This window comes from Chenopodium album, chromosome 14 (genome assembly GCF_948465745.1).
Source record: "Chenopodium album chromosome 14, dcCheAlbu1.1, whole genome shotgun sequence".
NCBI classification, from domain to species: domain Eukaryota; kingdom Viridiplantae; phylum Streptophyta; class Magnoliopsida; order Caryophyllales; family Amaranthaceae; genus Chenopodium; species Chenopodium album.
The window spans coordinates 1,049,251-1,072,137 of NC_137847.1; the positions used below are offsets into that span (position 1 = coordinate 1,049,251).

Below are 22,887 nucleotides of genomic sequence, written 5' to 3' on the forward strand. Positions count from 1 at the left end.
ATGTAACAGAAGAAATTGAAAACTTGCAGTAATAAACAGCAACAGATTATGTCGCATTTTCTTGAGATTACGAAACAGGTTAGGGCAAGGGGAACACATTTATCAGTGTAGATCAAACTCAGTTATAGCTAACAATGCATTGTAGAAAACCATCCGAACATAGTTTAAACCTAGTCCGCCTATCTATAACATTCTTCGCTGTCTACCAAGTCCAAACCTTGTCATCAACAAACAGGTAATGTAATATTACCATCAACTTCATTTGAATTTTCTTCTGATTCTACCATCAGATTAACACAAATTTCTCCAACAACTATTGAATATGAGGAACATTATCAGACACCAAGGTGAATTCACCTAATGCAGTATGCGTAGTAAAATGGGCACGAGGAATAATTGCCCTCTTCCCAAATTTCTATTTAAGTATTATCACAATACTATAGATTTGCCTCACAGATATGACCAACTGAAGAATTATGAATGTAAGATCAAAATAGCACAAGCAGAATTACAAAGTACTGTATAATGAAAAGATTCCTGTAACATAATGATAATATCAAAGCAGGAAAAAGGAGTTGCTTTAAACTCAAAAATTAGAGATCCATAATACTTGTAATTGATTACAAAAAAATCATTCCTTGCGAAATTTTCATTCTAAATTGAGTAAATGAAGAATTGGAAGCTTCTATAGATGTGAAAAATATGTAACATTAGCCTAAATACTGCTTAAGTTTCATTTGGTTTTTATCTTACTTCTACCCTCAGATTCACAAATTTTTCTCCAACATCTGATGATTATGAGGAACGGTATGATTCCCCATGGTGAATTTGCTCCAATGTAATATGCGTAGTAGTGCAATGGACTCACAGAGAAATGGTCCCCTTCCAATATTGCGGTTATATAATATATCACAAGACCATAGAATTGCCCGAGAGATACAGCCAGCTGAAGAACATACCTATAGGATTTGCGGGTTGCTATAGCATACCTGCATGCATTATACGATAGATCTAATCATGTTAATAATCATTTGTCAAAACTCAGTTAAATTATCAGCACGATAAAAGATGAAGAGCATGCTAATTACTTACGCTGCTAAAAGGCAAGCAGGGCCTTCTATAACGGCTGTTACTCCTTCAACAGCAACAATTGCAGAGTCGAAAGAGGCATACCTTGAATCACCTCTGCTGTATTCTTTCCCTGTGAAAGCCATATTATCAGACAAATTGCAAAACAACCTTCAAATGTCAAGGGGAAAAAAATGTCTACCAATACAATTAAGAAACAGGAGCCTTACAAATTTCGGCCAAGAAAAATCCATTCTTGTCCTTGTAGAAATCTGGTGAGAAAGCAAAGTATCCCTCAACAACCATATGTATTAGACCAGTGACAGTAAACCAGCATATGAGCAATCTTTCAAGTTTTGTGGTCTTTGAAAACAAACCTGTGCGACAGAGAACTTGGTGAGTAAGAATGGAGAATAGATAATAGTATACTTTAAGGTGAATCACAACTACATATTTCCTATGATCAATCCTAACCAACTTGCAGGAATTCGCAACCTCTAATTTCAAATAACATTAGACCATTAAGGTGAATCCCTACTTTAAGGATGAATTACAGCTAAATATTTCCTAAGATCCTTCCTAACCAACTTGATGAAGAAATTCCATATCGTCCAGACTTGAAAAACGACTTCAGAGTTCAGATATATGGTTAGTCACTTAGTCCTACTCAACTTAAACTTTCTCATCTCATTCAATTCAAGCACAAACCAGTTGGTAAAAGAATGCTACTCATTATCGGAGTTGGCAATCTTTGCATGACAAAAGAACACTAACAGATTCGACATGAACACACAATGCAAACACGAATTAATTAGAATTGGACATGGCACAACAAACTATGCAACTTGCAGGAGTTCACGACCTCTAATTTCAAATAACAGCAGTAGACAATTAAGGTGAATCCCTACTACTTTAAGGATGAATTACAACTACATATTTCCTAAGATCCTTCCTAACCAACTTGATGAAGAAATTTCCATATTGTCCAGACTTGACAAACGACTTCAGAGTTCATATATATGGTTAGTCCTACTCAACTTAAACTTTCTCATCTCATTCAATTCAAGCACAAACCAGTTGGTAAAAGAATGCTACTCATTATCGGAGTTGGCAATCTTTGCATGACAAAAGAACACTAACAGATTCGACATGAACACACAATGCAAACACAAATTAAACAGAATTGGATATGGCATAACAAACTTTGCTACTCGCAGGAATTCATGACCTCTAATTTCAAATAACAGTAAACCATTAAGGTGAATCCCTACTACTTTAAGGATGAATTACAACTAAATATTTCCTAAGACCCTTCCTAACCAACTTGATAAAGAAATTTCCATATTGTCCAGACTTGACAAACGACTTCAAAGTTCAGATATATGGTTAGTCCTACTTAACTTAAACTTTTTCATTTCATTCAATTCAAGTACAAACCAGTTGAAACGCTATTCATTATTGGAGTTGGCAATCTTTGCATGACACAAGAGCACCAACAAATTCGACATGAACACACTACACAAACACGATTAACCAGAATTGGACATGACATAACAAACTATGCAACTTTCTGATGTTATGACTTATGAGTATGATTAGGCATATATTGAAACCAAAATTAACATACATAAACTCGAACACAACCGATAAACTTCCAACTCTCCTATAATGAAATGCTTGAGGTTCTAACAAACATTCAAGATAACACATCAACATGAATCATTAAATCAATAACTACAACAAGGTCATTAGTTTGTTCTCGGTCAAACAAAACACGGATTTATCGTGGTTCACTAACAATACGTTAGCTAGTCAGCAATCTAAGCCGCAGATTCAATGTACACAACACAATTATCTAAGAAAACATCGCACACTACCAATGCAGAGCAAAAGTCAACGTATATGGATCAAATTTCAACTTTTTTTAAAATGAAATATGATAAACTTTATAAATAAAAACAAGCAAAATTTAAAACTAAAAGCAGAAAATTAAGAATAAATTGAAAAAATTACCAGGAAGAATCCATGAGACGGAGAAAACAATGACAGTAGCAACACCAAAAACACCCAAAATTTCAGAAGCAGAAAGAAAATTAGGGACAAATCCAGGCAAGTTCAGATCTTTTGGAGAATAAGGATGATGACCCTCCATTTTTAATCCAGATTTCTTCTAGATCTTCCTACAAACAGATAAAAACAATATGGAGAATTTAGAAATATTAAAGGGAATAACCCAGCTCATAAATTCATGGAAAACGGAAAAAAATAAATAAATAAATTGCATACAACAATTTGGAAAGAAATAATGAAATTAAATTAATACTCCGTAATTTAGAGTTTGAGAGAGTTTGACCTTTGAGATGGCTAATGGAGGAGATGGTAAGGAGATTGAGTGCAGAAAAATGGAGGGGAAATGCCAAATTCAGAAATATGGAATAGTCAAAGGTTTTACTTTTCCCTGACTTCCTGTTTGGTTTCTGCCTTTCTCAAGAATTCAATATGTGGTAGGCTGTAGGCATATCAGTTAATCGAATAAAAAATTAATTATCGGGTTCGTTATCGTTTTTTGTTTTCAATAATTTTAGTTTATAATTTTCCGTCACGCTACTCTCTTCGTTTTAAATACTCTTTTCGTTTTTAAATATTTGCTTCATTTTTTTTCGCTCGTTTTTAAATACTTGCTCCATTTTTTAATTTGGAAATCTTTTAAAATATGTAATTAATTTCTCTCACCAAATAGACCCAACAATATTAATTTCATATTCTCTCTCCTTCAATTCTCTCCACCACTTTTGGTTTTTTTACAATTTTTTATTCATCCACCAACCTCACTACCTCTATATTTTATTACTTTTTCCAATTTCTCCTAAAACTCCGTGTATGGAGAAATGGACCAAGTATTTAAAAACGGAGGGAGTATATGGTTTTTATTTCCATTTTCTTGATAAATTACTCGTATTAAATTTTATAGTTATTGATGATCAAAGATACGAATATATCATAAATATAAAATACTATACGAAAGTATCCCCTCTGTTTGATACAATTGTGTCAATTTTTAATACTCCGTAGCTCTTATACGGAGTATTATAAGATGGAGGCATAAATATCAAATTGGTTTAAAAGGAAAATGTATATAAAAACGTGTAAAATATTGATTTTAAAATTCATGATAAAATTACGCGTCATAATGCTATAAATGCTTAGTTTATGTTTACACGTCATTATTTTATTTTTATTTTTTTCAATCTTTACTTCTTATAGTTAATTCTTCAGATTTCATATACTATTTCCTCTTTTTTTTTTTTTTTCTAACCTATTTATTGTAATTGATTTGCTTTGATATTTTTTTTGCTGCAAATTTGCTTTGATAGTTTGGTGGTATGAATTTTAGTTTAACTTAAATTCCAGGTAGCTTTAAAAATTCAAAAACTTGTACAACCCGTTTATAGAAAATCTTGTTGTATATCGAACAATTTCAGAATTTCAGAGTAACTTTTAATCAATTTATAGTATTAGGGTAACTTTACATCAGAAATGATTTTAATATCAACAGGCAATGAGATACAAGTAAGCTTCGAGATAAATTTGATTATTTTAGAGTAACTTTACAATGAATATACACATATGTAGTCGAATTTTTAAAAAATACTTATTAAAAATTTTGCTTAAATCTTTAGTGAGAAAAAGCTTTTAATCTAGCTCAAAATCCTTACTGTCTTTTCCCACCATTCTAGACAATCACATTCCTATTCATTTGGTCAAAATCACCACATTATTTTCATGCAATGTTTTTACTAAGAGCTTGTTCAGTTCTAATTGATTTTCACTTTTACTTCTTAAGTTCTTATGAATTTATTTAAACTACTAAGTATGAAGAAAATTTTTCCTTCAACTTTACTAATATGATTATGAACATCATATAACTAAGTGGTTAGAGCTTTTTTTTTTTTTTTTTTTGAGGGAAACTGAAGTGGTTAGAGCTTAAAGGTGTACAACTAGTACAAGGGTAAATACTTTCTTTTACACATCTTTGATAGCGATTCTTAAAACCATATTGTTGTTCCTTGTTACGCTCAATTTATTACTCATTAAGAAATTTAGAGGTTTTTTTTGAGAGAAATTTTGAGGTTGAACACCATATAAAAGCTTAGAAATGCTTTTTAACAAACAAAAAAAAAAAAAAAAAAAAAAAAGGAAAATTCTCAATGGTAATCCCTAATTTGTGTAACACTGAAATGGTGACTCTCTTTTTATTTAATTATACATGATGACCTTCATTAAAAAATTTATCCTACTTATGACATTAATGAGTCTTATTTGGTTAAAAAATTAAACCATGGTTAGATTTTTTTTTTTTAAAAAAAAAAAAACTACCCAACCCCTTAGCAACCTTCACCGTCATTTCTCCTAGCCACCGCCGCCACCTACGCCTCCTCCTCAACCTCACTCAGTCGCCGCTTTGACGCCACCAGCCCCTCACCCCAACCCGATACCCCCACCAGACCCACGACACTCCCTCTCTCCTTCGACCCACGACCCACATTTCACTCGCTGCACCTCCATCCCTCTCCGTTTAGTCATTGACCACCTGGATTCGATCAAGACGAACACCCTCCCTCACACCCAGACCCGAAACCGAATCCCTCTTAATCCGAAATCGAATCCCTCCTAACCCGAAATCGAAACCACCACCTACAATCAAAATCGTGTTGGTGTTCGAAATGGTGTGCGGTGGTGGGTTTCAGTGTTGTCAGAGTACATAAAGGGAGAGGCGGTGGTAGGGGAGCGTTCTTGGGTCCTAGGTTAGGGTCGCCAGCGGTGAATGAAGGATGGTGGCGGTGGCTGGCAGGTTTTATTTGGAGGTGGTGATGTGCGTTTGGGTGGCTGATTGGTGGGTTATTTTTTAATTTTTTTTTTTTTTAAAAAAAAAACCTAACCATAGTTTAGTTTAAATTAATCATTTAGTGAAATAAGGTTATAAGGGAGAATAAATTCTTAATGAAGATCATTTTGTATAGTTTTTTTTTAAAAAGGGTCACCATTTCAGTGTTACACAAGTTGGAGGTTACCATTGAGAATTTCCCAAAAAAAAAAAAATCACAAAAAACTATAAAAATTACCACCACTTAATTAATTCTTGGATGAAATCCGTTAGTAGAAATTATGGAGCCCACAATGTCCACTTGTCACTGTAGTATTAGTCTAATAAAAAAAAGGAAAAACTAACCCAGCCACCCCACCCTTACCATCAAAACTTCGGAACCCCTTTCTACACCTCACATGTGCCACCCCTACCCCACCTCCGACACACCCCTTATCCAGCTCGACTACCGAAAATCTCTCTCACAGAGTCACAAGGGTAAAAGGAGGGTCTCCCCACTAGACCAACCTTGATTCTCGTGTTTATACATAAGAAAAAAATTAATCTTGTGACTATTTGTTGGAATCATCTCAATGAATAAATTATCAATTTTCAATTATTAGAATTTATACTTAATAATAATTAAAGATATTATTGATTAAGAATTAACATCGACATACATGTCCAAGAGAAATGGAGCAAGTATCTAAAAACGGGGTGGAGTATTTCACAATTTTTTTCGTTGCATCTAAATAAAATATGACACCGATTTTCAGCAGTTCATGAACCCCGTTTCTAATTCTCTTCAGCTATTTACGTTTTATTACTCCAATTCCCCTAATTCTCTCTCCTGTTTTTTTCACAGTCATCTCTCTAATTATTCTGGCCACGCACATTCTTTTCTTCAGGTATGTTTCTCTTCCTCTCTCCTAATTTAGATCTCTAAATATGAAACTTGATGATTATTAAGTTTAGACCCAAATATTATGATTTATTTCTTTGTGCTCAATCTGATGCCTGATTGTTTGATTAGTGTGAATTATTCCGATCTGTTATTCATGATTTTTTAAAACTAGTTTCTGGGTATTCTAGATTTTTTGCTTTTATATGCTATAGATCTGATTTTTATAGTCATACTGAAGAACATTTGGAGAATTAGGGTTAAAGAATTGAATTTTGATGTTGGATGGTTGAATCCCACGTCAGATCTTATCTGGGGTTTTTAAGAGGGTGAATTTTAATTGCAATTCATTTTGTATTTCATGTTTGATGTGATTTTACCATTTTTATTATGTTGGTTTCAGTGGTTGTTTACTGATTTAGGGTTGTTTGAGGAAATTTGATTGATTAATTTACTTGGATTGTAATGCAATTGTCATATAGTTGGTGGAAGTTTAGCTGAATTTGAGGACTGGGAAAAGAAATTGTATTGTGTTGAGGAAGGATAAGACTGAGAAACGAAAATGCCTGCACAGAAGATCGAAACCGGGCATAATGATGTTGTTCATGATGTTCAAATGGATTATTATGGTAAACGTGTTGCCACTGCGTCGTCTGATACCTCGATTAAGATAATTGGTGTGAGCAGTAATTCCGCCACACAACCTCTTGCCACATTGACCGGCCACCAAGGGCCTGTCTGGCAGGTTGCGTGGGCACACCCGAAATTTGGCTTAGTTCTTGCTTCGTGCTCCTATGATGGTAGAGTTATTATCTGGAAGGAGGGCAATCCAAATGAGTGGGCACAAGCTCATGTGTTCCATGAGCACAAATCTTCAGTTAATTCCATTTCTTGGGCACCTCATGAAATAGGGCTTTGTTTGGCCTGTGGATCGTCTGATGGAACCATCTCTGTTCTTACCCTTCAGGCTGATGGTAGTTGGGACACAAACAGGATTGATCAGGCTCATCCGGTTGGGGTAACATCTGTTTCATGGGCTCCAGCAACAGCTCCAGGGGCTCTTGTTGGATCTGGATTGCTTGAACCCGTCCATAAATTGGTTTCGGGGGGTTGTGATAACACCGTGAAAGTTTGGAAGCTTTACAATGGGACATGGAAGATGGACTGCTTCCCTGCTCTTCAGATGCACTCAGATTGGGTCAGGGATGTTGCTTGGGCTCCTAATCTAGGGCTTCCAAAGTCGACAATTGCTAGCGCCTCACAGGATGGAACTGTGGTCGTATGGACTGTTGGCAAAGAAGGGGAGCAATGGGAGGGCAAAGTATTGAAGGACTTCAAGACTCCTGTTTGGAGGGTATCTTGGTCTTTGACTGGGAACTTGTTGGCTGTTGCAGACGGAGACAACAACGTTACATTGTGGAAAGAGGCGGTTGATGGAGAGTGGCAGCAGGTTTCAACGGTGGAGCCATAGGTTTTTGCAGATTCTCTTTGTAATTTCTACCTTACTACAATTTCTTTTCTTATGGACTTGACCGAACTAGTTTTTTAGTCCGATTCTGCTGCAGTTTTGTTGTGTGGTGAATACTGTTGATTGTATGCTTTAGCTGATATTGTTTTACAATATTATGATTTTATCACTCAAGGTAGAGAAAGACATACTTGGTGATCCTTTCTGTTTTAGATTTTATACAGCTTCCAAATTTGTTATTTGCCCATTGTTTAATTCGTTGATTACGTTCTCATTAGTAAATCTCTGCAAATTACCATGTTGTGTTTGTGATATAATGTAACATAGATCTGAGAAAGGCAGGTAGCTAGGGGTTGAGCTTGCTAGTTGCGAATTGATTTTTAGTAAGAAAATAGCTGTTATAGTCTATTAAGGTCTTAGAAGTTGCTTCTTGCTCAATTATGCTGCCTTGGTTAGTGACATGTGCATTCTGTTATCCTCTTATCAACTTTGATCCTTGCCAGAGCCTGAAGACATGGTCTCTGTTTTACGTAGTATTTCATGTGTCATCTTCCGGGTTGAATCGATGCATTGAGCCATCTGTTTCTGTTTTCCCCCTGTTTAAGTCACAATTTGATTATGTAGTCGCAATGATATCTTTCTCGTCCTTAGATGAACCGATTGATTTCCTTAGTTGAAGCATTATGATAGGTTTTAGTGGTGGATGAACAGAGTTGAGCAGCGTAGCTGTAGCAGTTGGTGTTCAGTTTCCATTCACTAAATTAGTGAATCTTCGCCAGTAACTCGATCAAACTTAGGCTTTGCAACACATGAATACAAATCCAACATTGATATACAATGATACTTATAACTGCGATGAGATTATGTCCAATCATGTAATTTTAAAAAAATAGATAATTTAAAAATTGAGTTTGAGCTAAAATTTTCGAACAAGTTCTATAAAATGATATATTAACGTTGATTTGTAAGATAAAACAAAAACTTTTGGTATACATACACTTTACGTTAATGTTATTGTAAATCGGCCTCATAAGACATTACGAGTGATTTTTACAATGTAAATCTAGTAATTATATGTCTTTTATTTTATATTAAGGTAATTGTTGACAAGTACAATCTAATTCTTTTAAAAGTTTGTGAATTATACCAAGTATTTGATTTTATTAAGTATAAGGGTATGTTCACATTTATTGAAAGAGATGAAATGAACTGATTGGAGATGAACTGAATATTTTATGAGAGAGGGAAATTAGGAGCTGAACTGAACTGAACTTAGGGCATGTTCACATTTACTTAATTTCAGTTCAGTTCAGCTCCAATCAGTTCAGTTCAATTTAGTTCAGCTCCTAATTTCCCTCTCTCATAAAATATTCATTTCAGCTCTGTTCAGTTCAATTCAGTTCAGCTTCAATCAGTTCAGCTCCAATTAGTTCAGTTCAGTAAATGTGAACAGATCTAAGTACCTTAAATAAGTTGAAGTGTATAAATCCTAAGATAGGGATATTGTTGTTAATTTGCCACTTTTAAGGGGAAAAAAAACTATGAAGTATTTCGTTCAACTATATGGGTAAATGCATAATTGACTCTAACTTAAACCTACCATCAAAAGTTCACAATAGCTTTGGATTTATGGAATAACCTAGGTATCTCAATCTACTAGCTATATGCTTAATTGAGAATTAAACTATTGGGTATAGCTTATTATTGTTTATAAGTCGACCATACCTCTAAGTTTTAGCCATTAATTGAGGTTTGTATCTCTTAACTTTGATTTAATGCATCCGAAAGTAATAGACAACAATATATAAGTAAATCCTGTCAAAAAAAAAAAAGATAAAAATAAAAATGTAAATGAATAATATGGTTCCTAAGGGTAGGAAAATGTGATTTGATCCTTGATTTTTGGTATATATCATTCACTTATAATATTAGCCAAAATTCATGTCATAGGTCGTCAATTAGTATAAGTTTATTCCTAGTTTCGTAGAATTAAGAACGAACAAATTTTAAAAGCTTCGATGCGTAGCATTTCATCAATTGATCGAGTTATTCGAGTATCAGCTAACCTTATTATCTTATATCAAATTACGTATTGGAATTAAAATAGCCAATCAACTATTTCGTATAGGTTTATTAGTACGGTTTTTCACTCAATTAAAAAAAAAAAAATAGATATTTACTATGTAATTTTTATCTACTCCTTTATTCTTACATGTACTCAGTACTCATCTCTCTTAGAAACGTGAGCTACTGTAAATTTTTCATTACCTTGTGAAAAAAATTTCTGTGTGAAAAATCTATTAACCTTCAAAAAAACAAATAATTCCATGACACTTGTTATTACCTTGTGAAAAATTTTCCCGCCTTTTTTACTTTTTTTTTTGGCAAAATCTTTAAGTAAACTATTTATACCTTAATTATGATATTTTCTTTCTACTTTGACAATCATATTACATATATACCCAAATAAAATATTTCTGAATATCTTTATATACTTTATATTTTGTAATAAAATATTTAACAACCGTATATTACACGAGATTTTAACCTGCTAGTACACTAATAAATATGAACATACAAAAATACGAAGGGATACTTTTTCTAGTACTTCATGCATATATTCTAATACTTATCATATACCCCTAAGTCCCTGAACTTTGACTTTTTCATATTATAATAAGTAAATCAACTAATTAAGTTGCATAAGTGTAATAATATACTTCGTAATAATCAAGCATACATAAAATAATACTGGTTTCAAAAAAATAATAATAATACTAGTACGTCCACTTGTATATATATCATTAAAAAAATTCAAATCTTTTTATTCACTCCATGTCTCCATAATATATAAGACCACAACCAACTGAAAGAAGCAAAGAAATATACAGTAATAAATACTCTTACTTTATTAAAACAAAGAAGAGATTATGAAAGAGAGGTAAAATTAATTTAAAGCACCTAAAAACACTAAAAACTTCTTCCATGGCTAACACACCCACAAAATTTTTATTAGTTCTTCCTTCTTTTCTTATTCTAACCTTGTTTTACTTGTTTTTCTTTCACCAAAACAAGTTAAATTTAAATTTCAATCTTTTTCCTAATTTTTTTCCACTTTCTTCTAATAATAATCCTCCCATTAACATTATTAATCATACACACCATTCTCATTATAATAACATCTCAATTTTTTCCATGCTAGTTGTAAGTTCATTATATACTGCTTATTTTGCTTTAATTTGTTTTTGAATTTTATTTTTCTAATGTCTTGGTAATTTTTTTCTTAATTAACTTTCTTTGTGTATGTATAGAAGAAAGAGGTAGAAGACAAGAACAACAACAACAACAACAACAACAACGATCATCGTAGTTTGGAGAAGATTGAGGATGGATTGGCTCGAGCTCATGCCGCGATCAAGGAAGCATCCCGGAGTCAGAGTTATACATCAGAAGAAGAACAGACTTTCTTTCCAAGAGGTCCCGTTTACCGGAATCCATATGCTTTCCATCAGTAAGCCTTTAAAAAACTAATTATTCATTTCTTCTTCTTTTTTTCCCCTTCAAATTAAACTTGAAGTAATATATACTCGTATAATTCACTTTAAATTACTTTATTCTGTTAGGAAGTTATGGAATAACTTAGTTTTGCGTTGATAATATAACTTGTTCATGTTAATATGCCAAATTATTAAATTCAAACAAATATGCATAGTACTACTACCTACCTAGTACGAGTATAATTTTCTTAGAGGTGTTGTACGTTCATATGAATAGTCGACTAATAATTAAATTGTTAAATCTCATGAGAATAGGTTAATCAAGCACAAGAATTTCAACAACTTTTAAGACGTATTAGATATATGTATTATATTCGAGTGTAGGATGAAAATTGTACATTGAGACTTATACATAGTTCTATACATGCAATGGTATGCTTAGGAAAAAACCTTAGAAAGAGGGGAAATGACATTTCTTACATTGTCTATATATGTATAACTTGGACTTTTGTCTTTCTTTCTTTGACGGAAAACTCAGGGGAATAATCGAATAATATTAATGAATTTCCAAATGGTTGACTAAAGGTTTTTTTATCATATATATTTTTAATTCATTGTGCTTTTCCATAATCTTAGACTTGGAGGAAATAATTTATTTAATGGGAAGGTCTTCATGATAAAGTAAAGAAGGAAAATAAATCAAAATTCTAATAAATGCATGCACATATAACACATAGTAGCATGTGCCCTAGTTGATTTTATGAAATGACAAACAGGCAAAAAGAGCTTAAGTTTTGGAAATTTCTTTGGAAACATGAATTAATGTATTGATTAATTCGTGATGCTTATGATATACGAAGCTAGCAAACAAACAAATCCAAATATAAAAATTATGTACTCCGTATATTAATAATCTCTTCACTTCAAAAATGTATATATTTAATCTCTAAAATTTCGTTCTACCTCCAGCATAACAGGAAATGCATAAAAAAAACTACGATATAAATTTTTACTTGCAACACTTTTATTCTTTGTATTTCATTAGCTATTTTTTGTCCTTTTTTGCTAGACTTGTTAATCAATATACTATTGATCATCATGCTTGTTTATATTTATTGAAACAAAAATTTTTGAGTGAAAAAAAAAGTTCTTAGGAAGACTAATACACATGATTTTAGAAATAATTAATTTAATTAGCATACAGGGTGTGAAGCACATAATAATCCTCAAAAAGAAGTAATTCATTAAAACAAAGTACGAAAATGCTCAATACCTTAAACTATACTGTAAACACGCTTCCTTTTTGAATTGAGAGATCCAAGAAAAATGAAAACAAATTGAAGGTGGATAATATAAAACCTTATTATACGATGATTACACGATTATCGCTACATATAATTTTACACGAGTTAAGTATAATACAGGGGACTCAATTCTTGCAAAATGTGAAAAAAGGGGACTCTATTTATTTTATAGAGGAAAAGAGGACTAGGGTTAAATTTCTGGTGTTAGGGGGTATTTTCAGGTGACTTAACTCACCTTTAACCCAAGAAGAATTAAGTCCCTCATTATTGCCTTGATTATATTACCAGACAAATTCAATCCCTTCATTAATAATTTCTGCTGATTGTTTTGAAAATATGGCTGTTTGAAATTAAGAAAGTACAACAACAATACAAAAGCTTTGTTCTTGAAATTTTTTTAATGTTTGTTATCCAAAAAAAAAAAAAAATTCTTTCAATAATTTTTTAATGTTCTTCATCTCTCTGGTTTGTAGCTTATTTGTCTTGCATTTGTAGTAGAAGCACACATCGTAATTTTAGTGAAGGCTTGTAGGGCCCTAATTTTTTTTTAAAAAAAAAAATAAATAAAAAATAAATAAAAAAAAAATTATCGATAAGCCTAGTGTATATTGCAACAGAAGGTCATTAAGGAGAGTTTCTAAGAAAGTCAAGCATCCTTTTATGATATTTCTAATATGCCCAAACTATAAACAAGTGGATGGGTGTGATTATATTAGGTGGTAGGTTGGTTGACAGTCCACGTGAGTCAGAGTTAGTTTATGAGATGGTCATGATTTTAATTAAAGAGAAATGTGGAGTTAGAAGGTCGAGAATGTAATGAAGATGATGAAGAAAATAAACATTCAAAGTATTGTAATTTTATGCTTTATTTTTGTTCCAAAAAGAGGAAGGAACTCTTTTTTTTTGTTGGTCTTAAATTAAAATATTTACCAGAAAAAAAAAAAAAAAAAAACAAAACAAAAAAAACATACTCCTTTTTTTTAAGTTGACCAAGGGGACTCAATTCTTTAACCAAGGGGACTCAATTCTTTCCCTTATTTAATTAGAACCCACCGAAAACCCAAACCCATTCTAGCCCAGTCCCTTTTCTCTCTATAAAATAAATAGAGTCCCCTTTCCCCACATTTTGCAAGAATTGAATCCCTTGTTTTATACTTAACTCAATTTTACACTCGTTGAATTTGACGTTATTACTTGTAGAATGAAGTAGCAATATCACATGGTCCGATGGTCGTACGTACATTATATTTGAAATGGCACAGGATTCTATTATTGGAATTAATGATGGTTTAAATTATGATTAATGGTGGAGTAATTTGGAAGAGAAGTTGTATGAATTTTAGGGTAAAATATGTTATATGTTGTACATCTTGAGTACACATGCACTTGTATGCTGCATGCATATCATTCTATGCCAAGCTCGTCTGGGTTAAGTTATCGATCATGGATTATGGCATGAGTGATGATGACTCGTGCATGCCCCGGCGATTTGTAAGGACTTTTATCATACATTGGCCTAGTTCGGCAAAACTAGTTGTTAATTATGGGAATTATTGTTACATTTAGTAATTTAATTGTTAGAGGTTATTATATCAAATAGTTGTTTCATGTGATGTGTTCATTGTGATACGTAAGTATGATCATAGAATTACTATATTTAACTACTAATTGTAAACTAAATTGATAAAATAAGCGGGAGTCACATAGAGATGGTAAAAAGATTCAAGATATGGACCTACAAAGAAGGGGAGCCACCATTGGTGCACCAATTAAGGACCAATGAGCTATTTCTATGGCATAGAAGGGCATTTCATTCAAGAAATGGAAGATGGAATGAGCTTGATCAACAAGTTTATGGCTAGTAACCCTAACGAGGCGCATGTCTTCTTTCTTCCCTTTAGTATAGTAAACATAAGGATATCATTTTACAAGCCCCATGACTTCGATCGTGGACCTCTCAATAGAGTGACATTGGACTATGTCAATGTGGTGGTTGAGAAGTACTCTTATTGGAATAGAAGTCATGGAGCTGATCATTTCATGCTCTCTTGCCATGACTGGGTGAGTCGTTATAACATAATACTCTCTTTGTTCATAATTTATCATCACGTTGAATAGTGTAATTTAATCTAGCTACCTTATGAATTTACATATACACGTGACAAATCATATAAATTCAAACGATAGTGATTGAGGTTTTTTTTTTTTTTTTTTTTTTTTTTTTTTTTTTTTTTAAGATACTATTTTGAGGTTTGTTTCTCATATAATTTCCTAGCTAATGTAATTATGTTTGTATATATTTCAGGCACCGGACATTTCATTTGGCAACCCAAAATTGTTGAAAAATCTTATAAGAGCACTTTGTAACGCTAATACATCCGAGGGATTCCAACCCGTGAGAGACGTACCAATCCCCGAGATAAATGTCCCGGCTAGGCAATTAAACCAACCAGGCTTGGGTTTGCACACAAGTAAGCGTCGAATCTTTGCATTTTTTGCGGGTGGTAACCATGGCCACGTTAGAAAGTTCTTATTTGAGCAATGGGAGCAAGACGACGAAATCCAACTCCATGAACACCTTCCAAAACATCTAAATTACTTCCAAATGTTAGGAAAAAGCAAGTTTTGCTTATGCCCTAGTTGTTACGAAGTAGCAAGTTCACGTATAGTCGAAGCTATACGTGCAAATTGTGTACCCGTAGTCATTAAGGATAATTATTCGTTCCCTTTCAGTGATGTTCTTGATTGGAGTCAATTTTCAATCCATGTTCCAGTGTCGAAAATTCCTGAGATTAAGACGATGTTAAAAGGAATTTCTCCAAAAGAGTATGAGAAATTAGTACAAGGAGTTAAGAGTGTAAAGTGGCACTTTACTATAAATAGACCTGCTAAACCATTTGATTTAATTCATATGGTGTTGCATTCTGTATGGTTACGAAGGCTTAATATAAGATTGCCATATTAATTTTATTGTCAAAACCTCACAACATATAATACGGTAGAAATATATATATACGAAATACACTTTTTTCATGCATGATATTGCACTTATTAGTATAATCTAATTGACTCGTATTTGTTATTTTTGAAATAATGGTCGTCTCTCTTAATCTCTTATTATAGACGGACAGGCCCGTAGAAGGCCATGTGCAAGGTGCCCCTTAGCACAGGGCCCCCAATTTAAAAGGGCCCAATTTTTTTTCCAATTAACAATCTAAGCAATTTTATTTTTTGATTTTTGAAGGTCCAAATTGGTCGTATTCTTTTGAACAGAGAATCAAAGTTATCGAGTAATTCGCCAATTCGTCCAATTGAATGAAATAAAGCTTCTGCTTTCCAGGTTTTTTCAATCCATATATATGATACTGTAATTTTTGTTTTTTTTTTTTTGCGATTTTGAGATTATGCCTCCTAGAAAGTATGAATCTGGGTCTCAAAAGCGTAACAAAAAGAGAAAATTAGAAGTGTTAATTAATTCTCAAAAAGGTTCTCTTGATAAATTCGTTATAATAGAACCTCAAGTTCCTCTTGTTGAGCCCGTTGATGATGTCCCTATTGAGAATAATAATGTTGATGTTGATGATATTAATAATGTTAATGTTGATGATATTAATAATGTTAATGTTGATCTTGTTAGTGATATGCCTATTGCGGAGAATGTTGATGATGTGGGTAATATTTTTGATGATGTGCCTAGTGTTAATTGCAATGTTGACGATGTGCCTATTGAGAATGATAATAATGCTGAAAATATTGATGATATGCCTTCTGATAATGATAATGTTGATCACCGTGAAACTAGTTATGTGCCTAATATATATGATCCTAGAGTTTGGGATGGTCTTGATTCTAAAATGATTGATTTATTAGTGAAAAATGGTCCTAAAAGAGATAATTCTATTGTGAAAGGTCCTAAAGATAAATCTTCAAGACGATTTACGGCTAACTTGTATACTAGAGTTTTATCAAACGGTGAGAAATGTGATATGGATTGGCTTGTTTATTCCAAAGAGCTTGATAGAGTCTATTGTTTTTGCTGTAAAATATTTAAAAAAGGGATGGGAAGAGGACAATTGACAAATGAAGGATTTTCAGATTGGGGGCATGTAGGCTTTAGACTTAAAGAGCATGAGACAAGCATAGATCATGTTAAGAATATGACTACTTGGTATGAGTTGCGTCTTAGGTTTCAAAAGAATCAAACTATTGATAAGACGACTCAAATGCTAATTGAAAAAAAAAAAGACCATTGGAAGAAAGTAATGCAAAGAATTATTTCAATTGTCAAATTTCTTGCCAAACATAATCTAGCCTTTCGTGGTTCAAATGGGAAACTATACCAAAAAAAGTAATGGTAATTTTTTGGGCTTGATTGAAATGTTGGCCGAGTTTGACCCAATCATTCAAGAACATGTCAACCGTATTACTAATAATGATATTCACTTTCATTATTTAGGTCATACAATTCAAAACGAGTTAATACTTTTGCTTGGTTCTGCAATAAAAAATGAAATCATTAGAAAGATAAAGCAAGCAAAATATTTCTCGGTAATTCTTGATTTTACTCCCGATGTTAGCCATCAAGAGCAAATGTCATTGATATTAAGATATGTGAATGTCTCTACTTATAATGTTTGCATTGAGGAATCTTTCTTAGGATTTTTGAATGTAAATGATACAACTGGCCAAGGGCTTTTTGATGTTTTACAAAATGAATTGAAAAATCTTGATCTTGATATAATGGATGTGCGAGGACAAGGCTATGATAATGGATCTAATATGAAAGGAAAACATCAAGGAGTTCAAAAGAAATTTTTGGATTTAAATTCTAATGCTTTTTATACTCCTTGTGGTTGTCATAGTTTAAACTTGACATTATGTGATATGGCTAACACATGTAGTAAAGCTAGAGACTTTTTTGGAGTTATCCAACGTATATATACAATTTTTACAGCTTCTACGAAGAGATGGCAAATCTTGAAAGACAATGTAAAAGGACTAACTGTTAAGTCTTTGTCATCTACTCGTTGGGAAAGTCGTGTTGAAAGTGTTAAGGCTATCAGATTTCAAATGTCAGATATACGAGAAGCTTTACTTCAAGTAGCCGATAGCAATGATAAGGATTAAAATATAAAGAGTGAAGCTAAATCCTTAGCAAATAATGAGCTTGGTGATTTTGAGTTTTTAATTGCAATAGTAATTTGGTATGAAATACTATTTGCAATTAATTTAGTAAGCAAGCTATTACAATCAAAGGATATGCTTATTGATGTGGCTATAAAAAAAATAAGAGGGTTGATTTCTTTTTTTGAGGGGTATAGAGAAACTGGTTTTTATGATGCTTTGAGTAAGGCTAAGGAAATTGCTATTGAAATGGATATTGATCCTATATTTCCCCAAAAGCGTGAAATTAAAAGAAAAAAAACATTTTGATGAGAATCCAAGCACTTCATCAAATGCTCCTCTATCTCCAGAAGAATCATTTAGAGTTGATTACTTTCTTTATATTGTTGATCAAGCTATTAGTTCTCTTTATAAAAGATTTGAGCAATTTGAGGAATATGAAAATATTTTTGGTTTCTTATTCACTCCTCAAAGGATGAAGTCATTGGATGATTTAAGTTTGAAATCCTCTTGTTTGAAATTTGAAAATGCACTTATGTCTAATGAAAAATCAGATATCGATGGGAATGAATTATTTGTGGAGTTGAAGTTGCTTAAAGAAATTTTGCACAATGACATAAAAGGACCTTTTGATATTTTGATATTTTCGAATGATGTGGGTTGTTTTCCTAATGCTACTATTGCATATAGAATTTTGTTGACTATTCCTGTGACAGTTGCAACTGCAGAAAGGAGTTTTTCAAAGTTAAAGCTATTGAAGTCATATCTTCGTTCTACGATGCTACAAGAAAGACTTAATGGATTGGCGATGATAGCAATTGAGAACGATATTCTAGAGAAAGTGGAATATGAAGACTTGATTGATGATTTTGCCTCAAAGAGCGTTAGAAGAATATCACTTTTCAAATAAATAGAAGATAATATAGCTTAAGTTGATATGAGCCTTGAGTTGTATTTAGTTACTATTATCAACATGAATAAAATATCCGAATTTAATTTTGCGTAATTGAATATGTCATTGTTATATGAAAGCATTTTTATTTTGCAATGTATATATAGGAAAATTGTGCATTACCAAAATTATAGATTAAAAAATATGTATAATTTTAACATTATTAAGGGCCCCTTTTTCGATTTGGAACAGGGCCCCCAAAATCAATGCTACGGCCCTGTAGACGGAGTATTCATAATTTTTAGAATTAGTTTTCAACCAATACAGGTTCTTTTGGTGCATTTTGTGTTCCCTCATGTATATCATATGCGTTTACTATGAATTGAAATATCTTAATATGCATATACTCGTATGTGAAATAATAATGATCAATCTGTTCATCATTAGTTCAAATTTACCTATTTATACAAGCTACAATTAAACACATGTGGGTCATAATACATCGAATTAATTACCTAAGTCACTAAGCCCAAATATATACTTACACTAAAGCCCAAATCCTCAATAGTATAAAATTTCTAAAATAAAGATGCATCTTGTTTCTACCACATCTTTCGTACTTTCACTCACTAAATCACGGTGTCATCACCTATTATAGGAGCAATTTCACGAGATTTTGAAAATTTTAAATAGCTTTTAGAGTATGTAGTCTACCAACTAACAAAGGTTCAAATGTTGTTTTCACTGAAATATCAAATTCCAAAGAATAATAATGTTGCAATAATAATTTAAGAAACAATATATGGTTTCACGTCACACTTAGCTTCTTAAGAAAGAAGTCATAGGTGTAGCTTTCCATTTGTTTGCTCCAATTATCAGACACATATGTTTATAAATTTATAATGGTCATTTCTTTGATGACTAAGGATTATGACCATAAACTAATAATTTGATTATTTTAGAACACTTATATCAAAATCTATATAGGTTATATCTCATTAAATACTTAATCAAAGTATGAATGATAAACTTTCCACTTTATCTACTCAGTTCAACCACTAGCTTAGTGATAGTTGGAAGATGTTAGACGTGGACATAATGGTTAACAAATGAAGGTGAAGTGAAGAATGAATGAAGTGCAATCATCTAATTATAATACAAACAACTTGTTCATTGACCTGTTAATTTTTTTTTTTTTTTATTTTTTTTTTAATGGTAAGCGGGGCCCAAAGTCCAACCTGTCAAAGGAGGAGTTTGTGAATGGGAATGCGCGGGGTGTGCCTCGATCCCGGGTCTAAGCCACGGAAAGGGGGAGTGGCTCCTCTGAGCTATCACTTCCATGCACACCTTATGATGTTAATTATAAGGATGAAATACATATAATTGCATAAAGAAAAAAAATTCATATATATACAATAATAACTTTAAAAATAATAAAACGTTAGTTTTCATTTTAGAAAAGTGTTACAGATATATATATAAAAATCAAAGAAAAAGGCCACGATCAATTTCAACATTTAATTTTTTCACACCTAGTATTTTCAACTTTGTATCCCTTAGACCCTTACTTCTATACAACTCAATAGTTATTACAAAGTATTATTTACCCTAACGTAAATCTCTTATTATTTTTAGTACCTTAGCTTTTCAATCTATAAATTTCCAGACCAATTTAAGTATTTAACTGACCCACCAAGGCTCGTACTTGTACTTGACTTGTTGACTATATAAAATATAAACAAAAAAAAAGAGGAAATTCAAGTTTATCCCCTCGATAAACTTGAAGTGTTTATCCGGGGGTATTTGCGTCATTTTGCGTCTCTGAGTAAGGGTATACAAGTAAATTGAGCGGGGGAAGTGTTAACAGCCGTTATGTTGGAAAATTTGACTCTAGTTACCTTCTGTTAACCAAAATGTAACTCAGGTAAACTCAACCTTCTGTTAACCAACAAGTAACCCAAGGTAAACTGTTCGATTTTGAAGGGGAAGGAGACAGCAAAATTCTTTAAGATGGTGGTGACGAAGACGGTGGCGGCTGGAAGGAGATTTAAGGTTTCAGATTTACGGTTTTTAAGACGGTGGTGATGGGCAAGTCGCTTTGCGGTGTCGAAGACGGTAGTGGCGCTGGTTTGGCAACTTCAGGCGGCAACAATTGGAGTGGTGGGCCATCAGACGACATCGATTGGAGTGGGTATCGACTGGTGGCTTCAACGGCTGAGGAAGCGGCTACTGGGGCGGTGCATGGTTGTGGGTAGATATGATTTGTAAAACTTACTCCAAGTTTTTGTCGATTTTGCTTATCTTCATCCCCTCTCTCTGATTGTTGAGCAAAACATTCAAAAAAAAGAAAAAAATGGGGGGCTCCTCAAAAAAAAAATGTAATTTTCAATCCATATTCCAGGGGCTAGAATTCCTGAGATTAAGACAATTTTGAAAGGAATTTCCACCAAAAAATATTTGAAGTTGGTTAAAGGAGTAAGGAGTGTAAAGTGGCACTTTACACTGAATAGGCCTTCTAAGCCATTTGATTTAATTCATATGATGTTACATTCTATATGGTTAAGGAGGCTTGATCTAAGATTACCATATCAATAATATTATTGAGATTCCTATCAAACATCATTAACTGTATAAAATTTGTATTGATGTATATTATTCATGCAAAATTGAATTTTTTTTTTCTTTGAATGGAGTTAGAGTCATTATTGGTAGCAATATGTATATTGACATCTTAATTTTGTTGAGTACACAAATGTCAATGTCGATATTGAAAAGGGTGCAAAATGCAACCTTACTTTACTAATTGATGAATGCACCACAAGATGTAACACCTGAGATTTTAAAACTCAATTTATTATATTCTAATTTTAATATTATTAGGTTAATTAAAATTTCAATCTCCATTTTAACAAGTACTAATGTTTTTATTTTAATACAGGTATTATTTCAACAACATCTTATTTTTCGGAAGCTAGTTTTTTACAGGTTTTTTTTAAAAAAAAATTGTTTTGGATCAAATTATATTTTTATGTTCCGTCAAATGTTCAAAGGTTTAGCATAGGGAGTTTGCTTAAACTGATGGTTGTTTCAAAACCCTCCTTCCCCATCCCAATATTTAAACTAGTAACCCTAATAGTTGATTACTAATGATAATTAAAATTTTTGCTATTCATCAAAAAAGAAAAAAAAAAACTTGTAAGTACCAAAGAGAATTTTCCTAAATTATACTGACATAAATTATACAAACAAAAACAAAATCTATATAGATATATGAACCAAGAAAAATTGAATTATAAATATCATATATACCTAATCACTTTTTTTAGATTTTTGTGACTATATTCTCAGGTTTTCATTTATCGCTTTCAGTGACAGATGTATTCATATATCCATTCACAAAAGCTCGTATAAGATGTATACTGTAGTAATTCCCATAAGCAAATATGAAAATCTTAAATTCTTCAATAAAAAATCTTTCTCTTTAAGGATTTTCATTATTTTGATTTCTCAAAATAAAAAAGATTTAATGTGATATTGATTATTTTTCGCAATATGGTGTATTTAAACGTTTTATTTCAATTTTTTTTGTCATTAATATGATAATTCTAATATTTTTATATATAATGTATAAACTGAATGTAAATTGAATCTCTATTATAGTTGAAATAAAATTAGTTGATAATAAATGAAAAATTAAATAAAATTAGTTGGAAATACATAAATAAAAATTATTTATGATTAATAAATTGCGTGACATTATTTATAAATT

At 32.2% G+C, this 22,887-nt stretch overlaps 1 protein-coding gene and 3 pseudogenes across 2 annotated transcripts; 3 read left to right on the plus strand and 1 right to left on the minus strand.

Moving 5' to 3' along the window:
• Positions 1-516: 516 nt before the first annotated feature.
• LOC145578469 (putative 3-beta-hydroxysteroid-Delta(8),Delta(7)-isomerase) lies at positions 517-3,577 on the minus strand. The gene is made up of 5 exons (XM_081635780.1): positions 3,422-3,577; positions 3,082-3,248; positions 1,299-1,445; positions 1,093-1,201; positions 517-989 (listed from the first exon to the last, which is right to left on the minus strand). Exons 2-5 carry the CDS (start codon positions 3,218-3,220, stop codon positions 734-736), a joined length of 651 nt encoding a protein of 216 aa, XP_081491906.1. The 5' UTR covers positions 3,221-3,248; positions 3,422-3,577; the 3' UTR covers positions 517-733.
• Positions 3,578-6,707: 3,130 nt separating this feature from the next.
• On the plus strand, positions 6,708-8,540 carry LOC145579771 (protein transport protein SEC13 homolog B pseudogene; annotated as a pseudogene). Its single transcript, XR_014099193.1, has 2 exons — positions 6,708-6,840; positions 7,316-8,540. The product of XR_014099193.1 is annotated as a protein transport protein SEC13 homolog B pseudogene (transcript).
• Positions 8,541-11,286: 2,746 nt separating this feature from the next.
• Positions 11,287-16,067, plus strand: LOC145579673 (putative glycosyltransferase At5g20260; annotated as a pseudogene).
• A 657-nt stretch (positions 16,068-16,724) lies between these two features.
• LOC145578470 (uncharacterized) lies at positions 16,725-19,232 on the plus strand (annotated as a pseudogene).
• Positions 19,233-22,887: the final 3,655 nt, after the last annotated feature.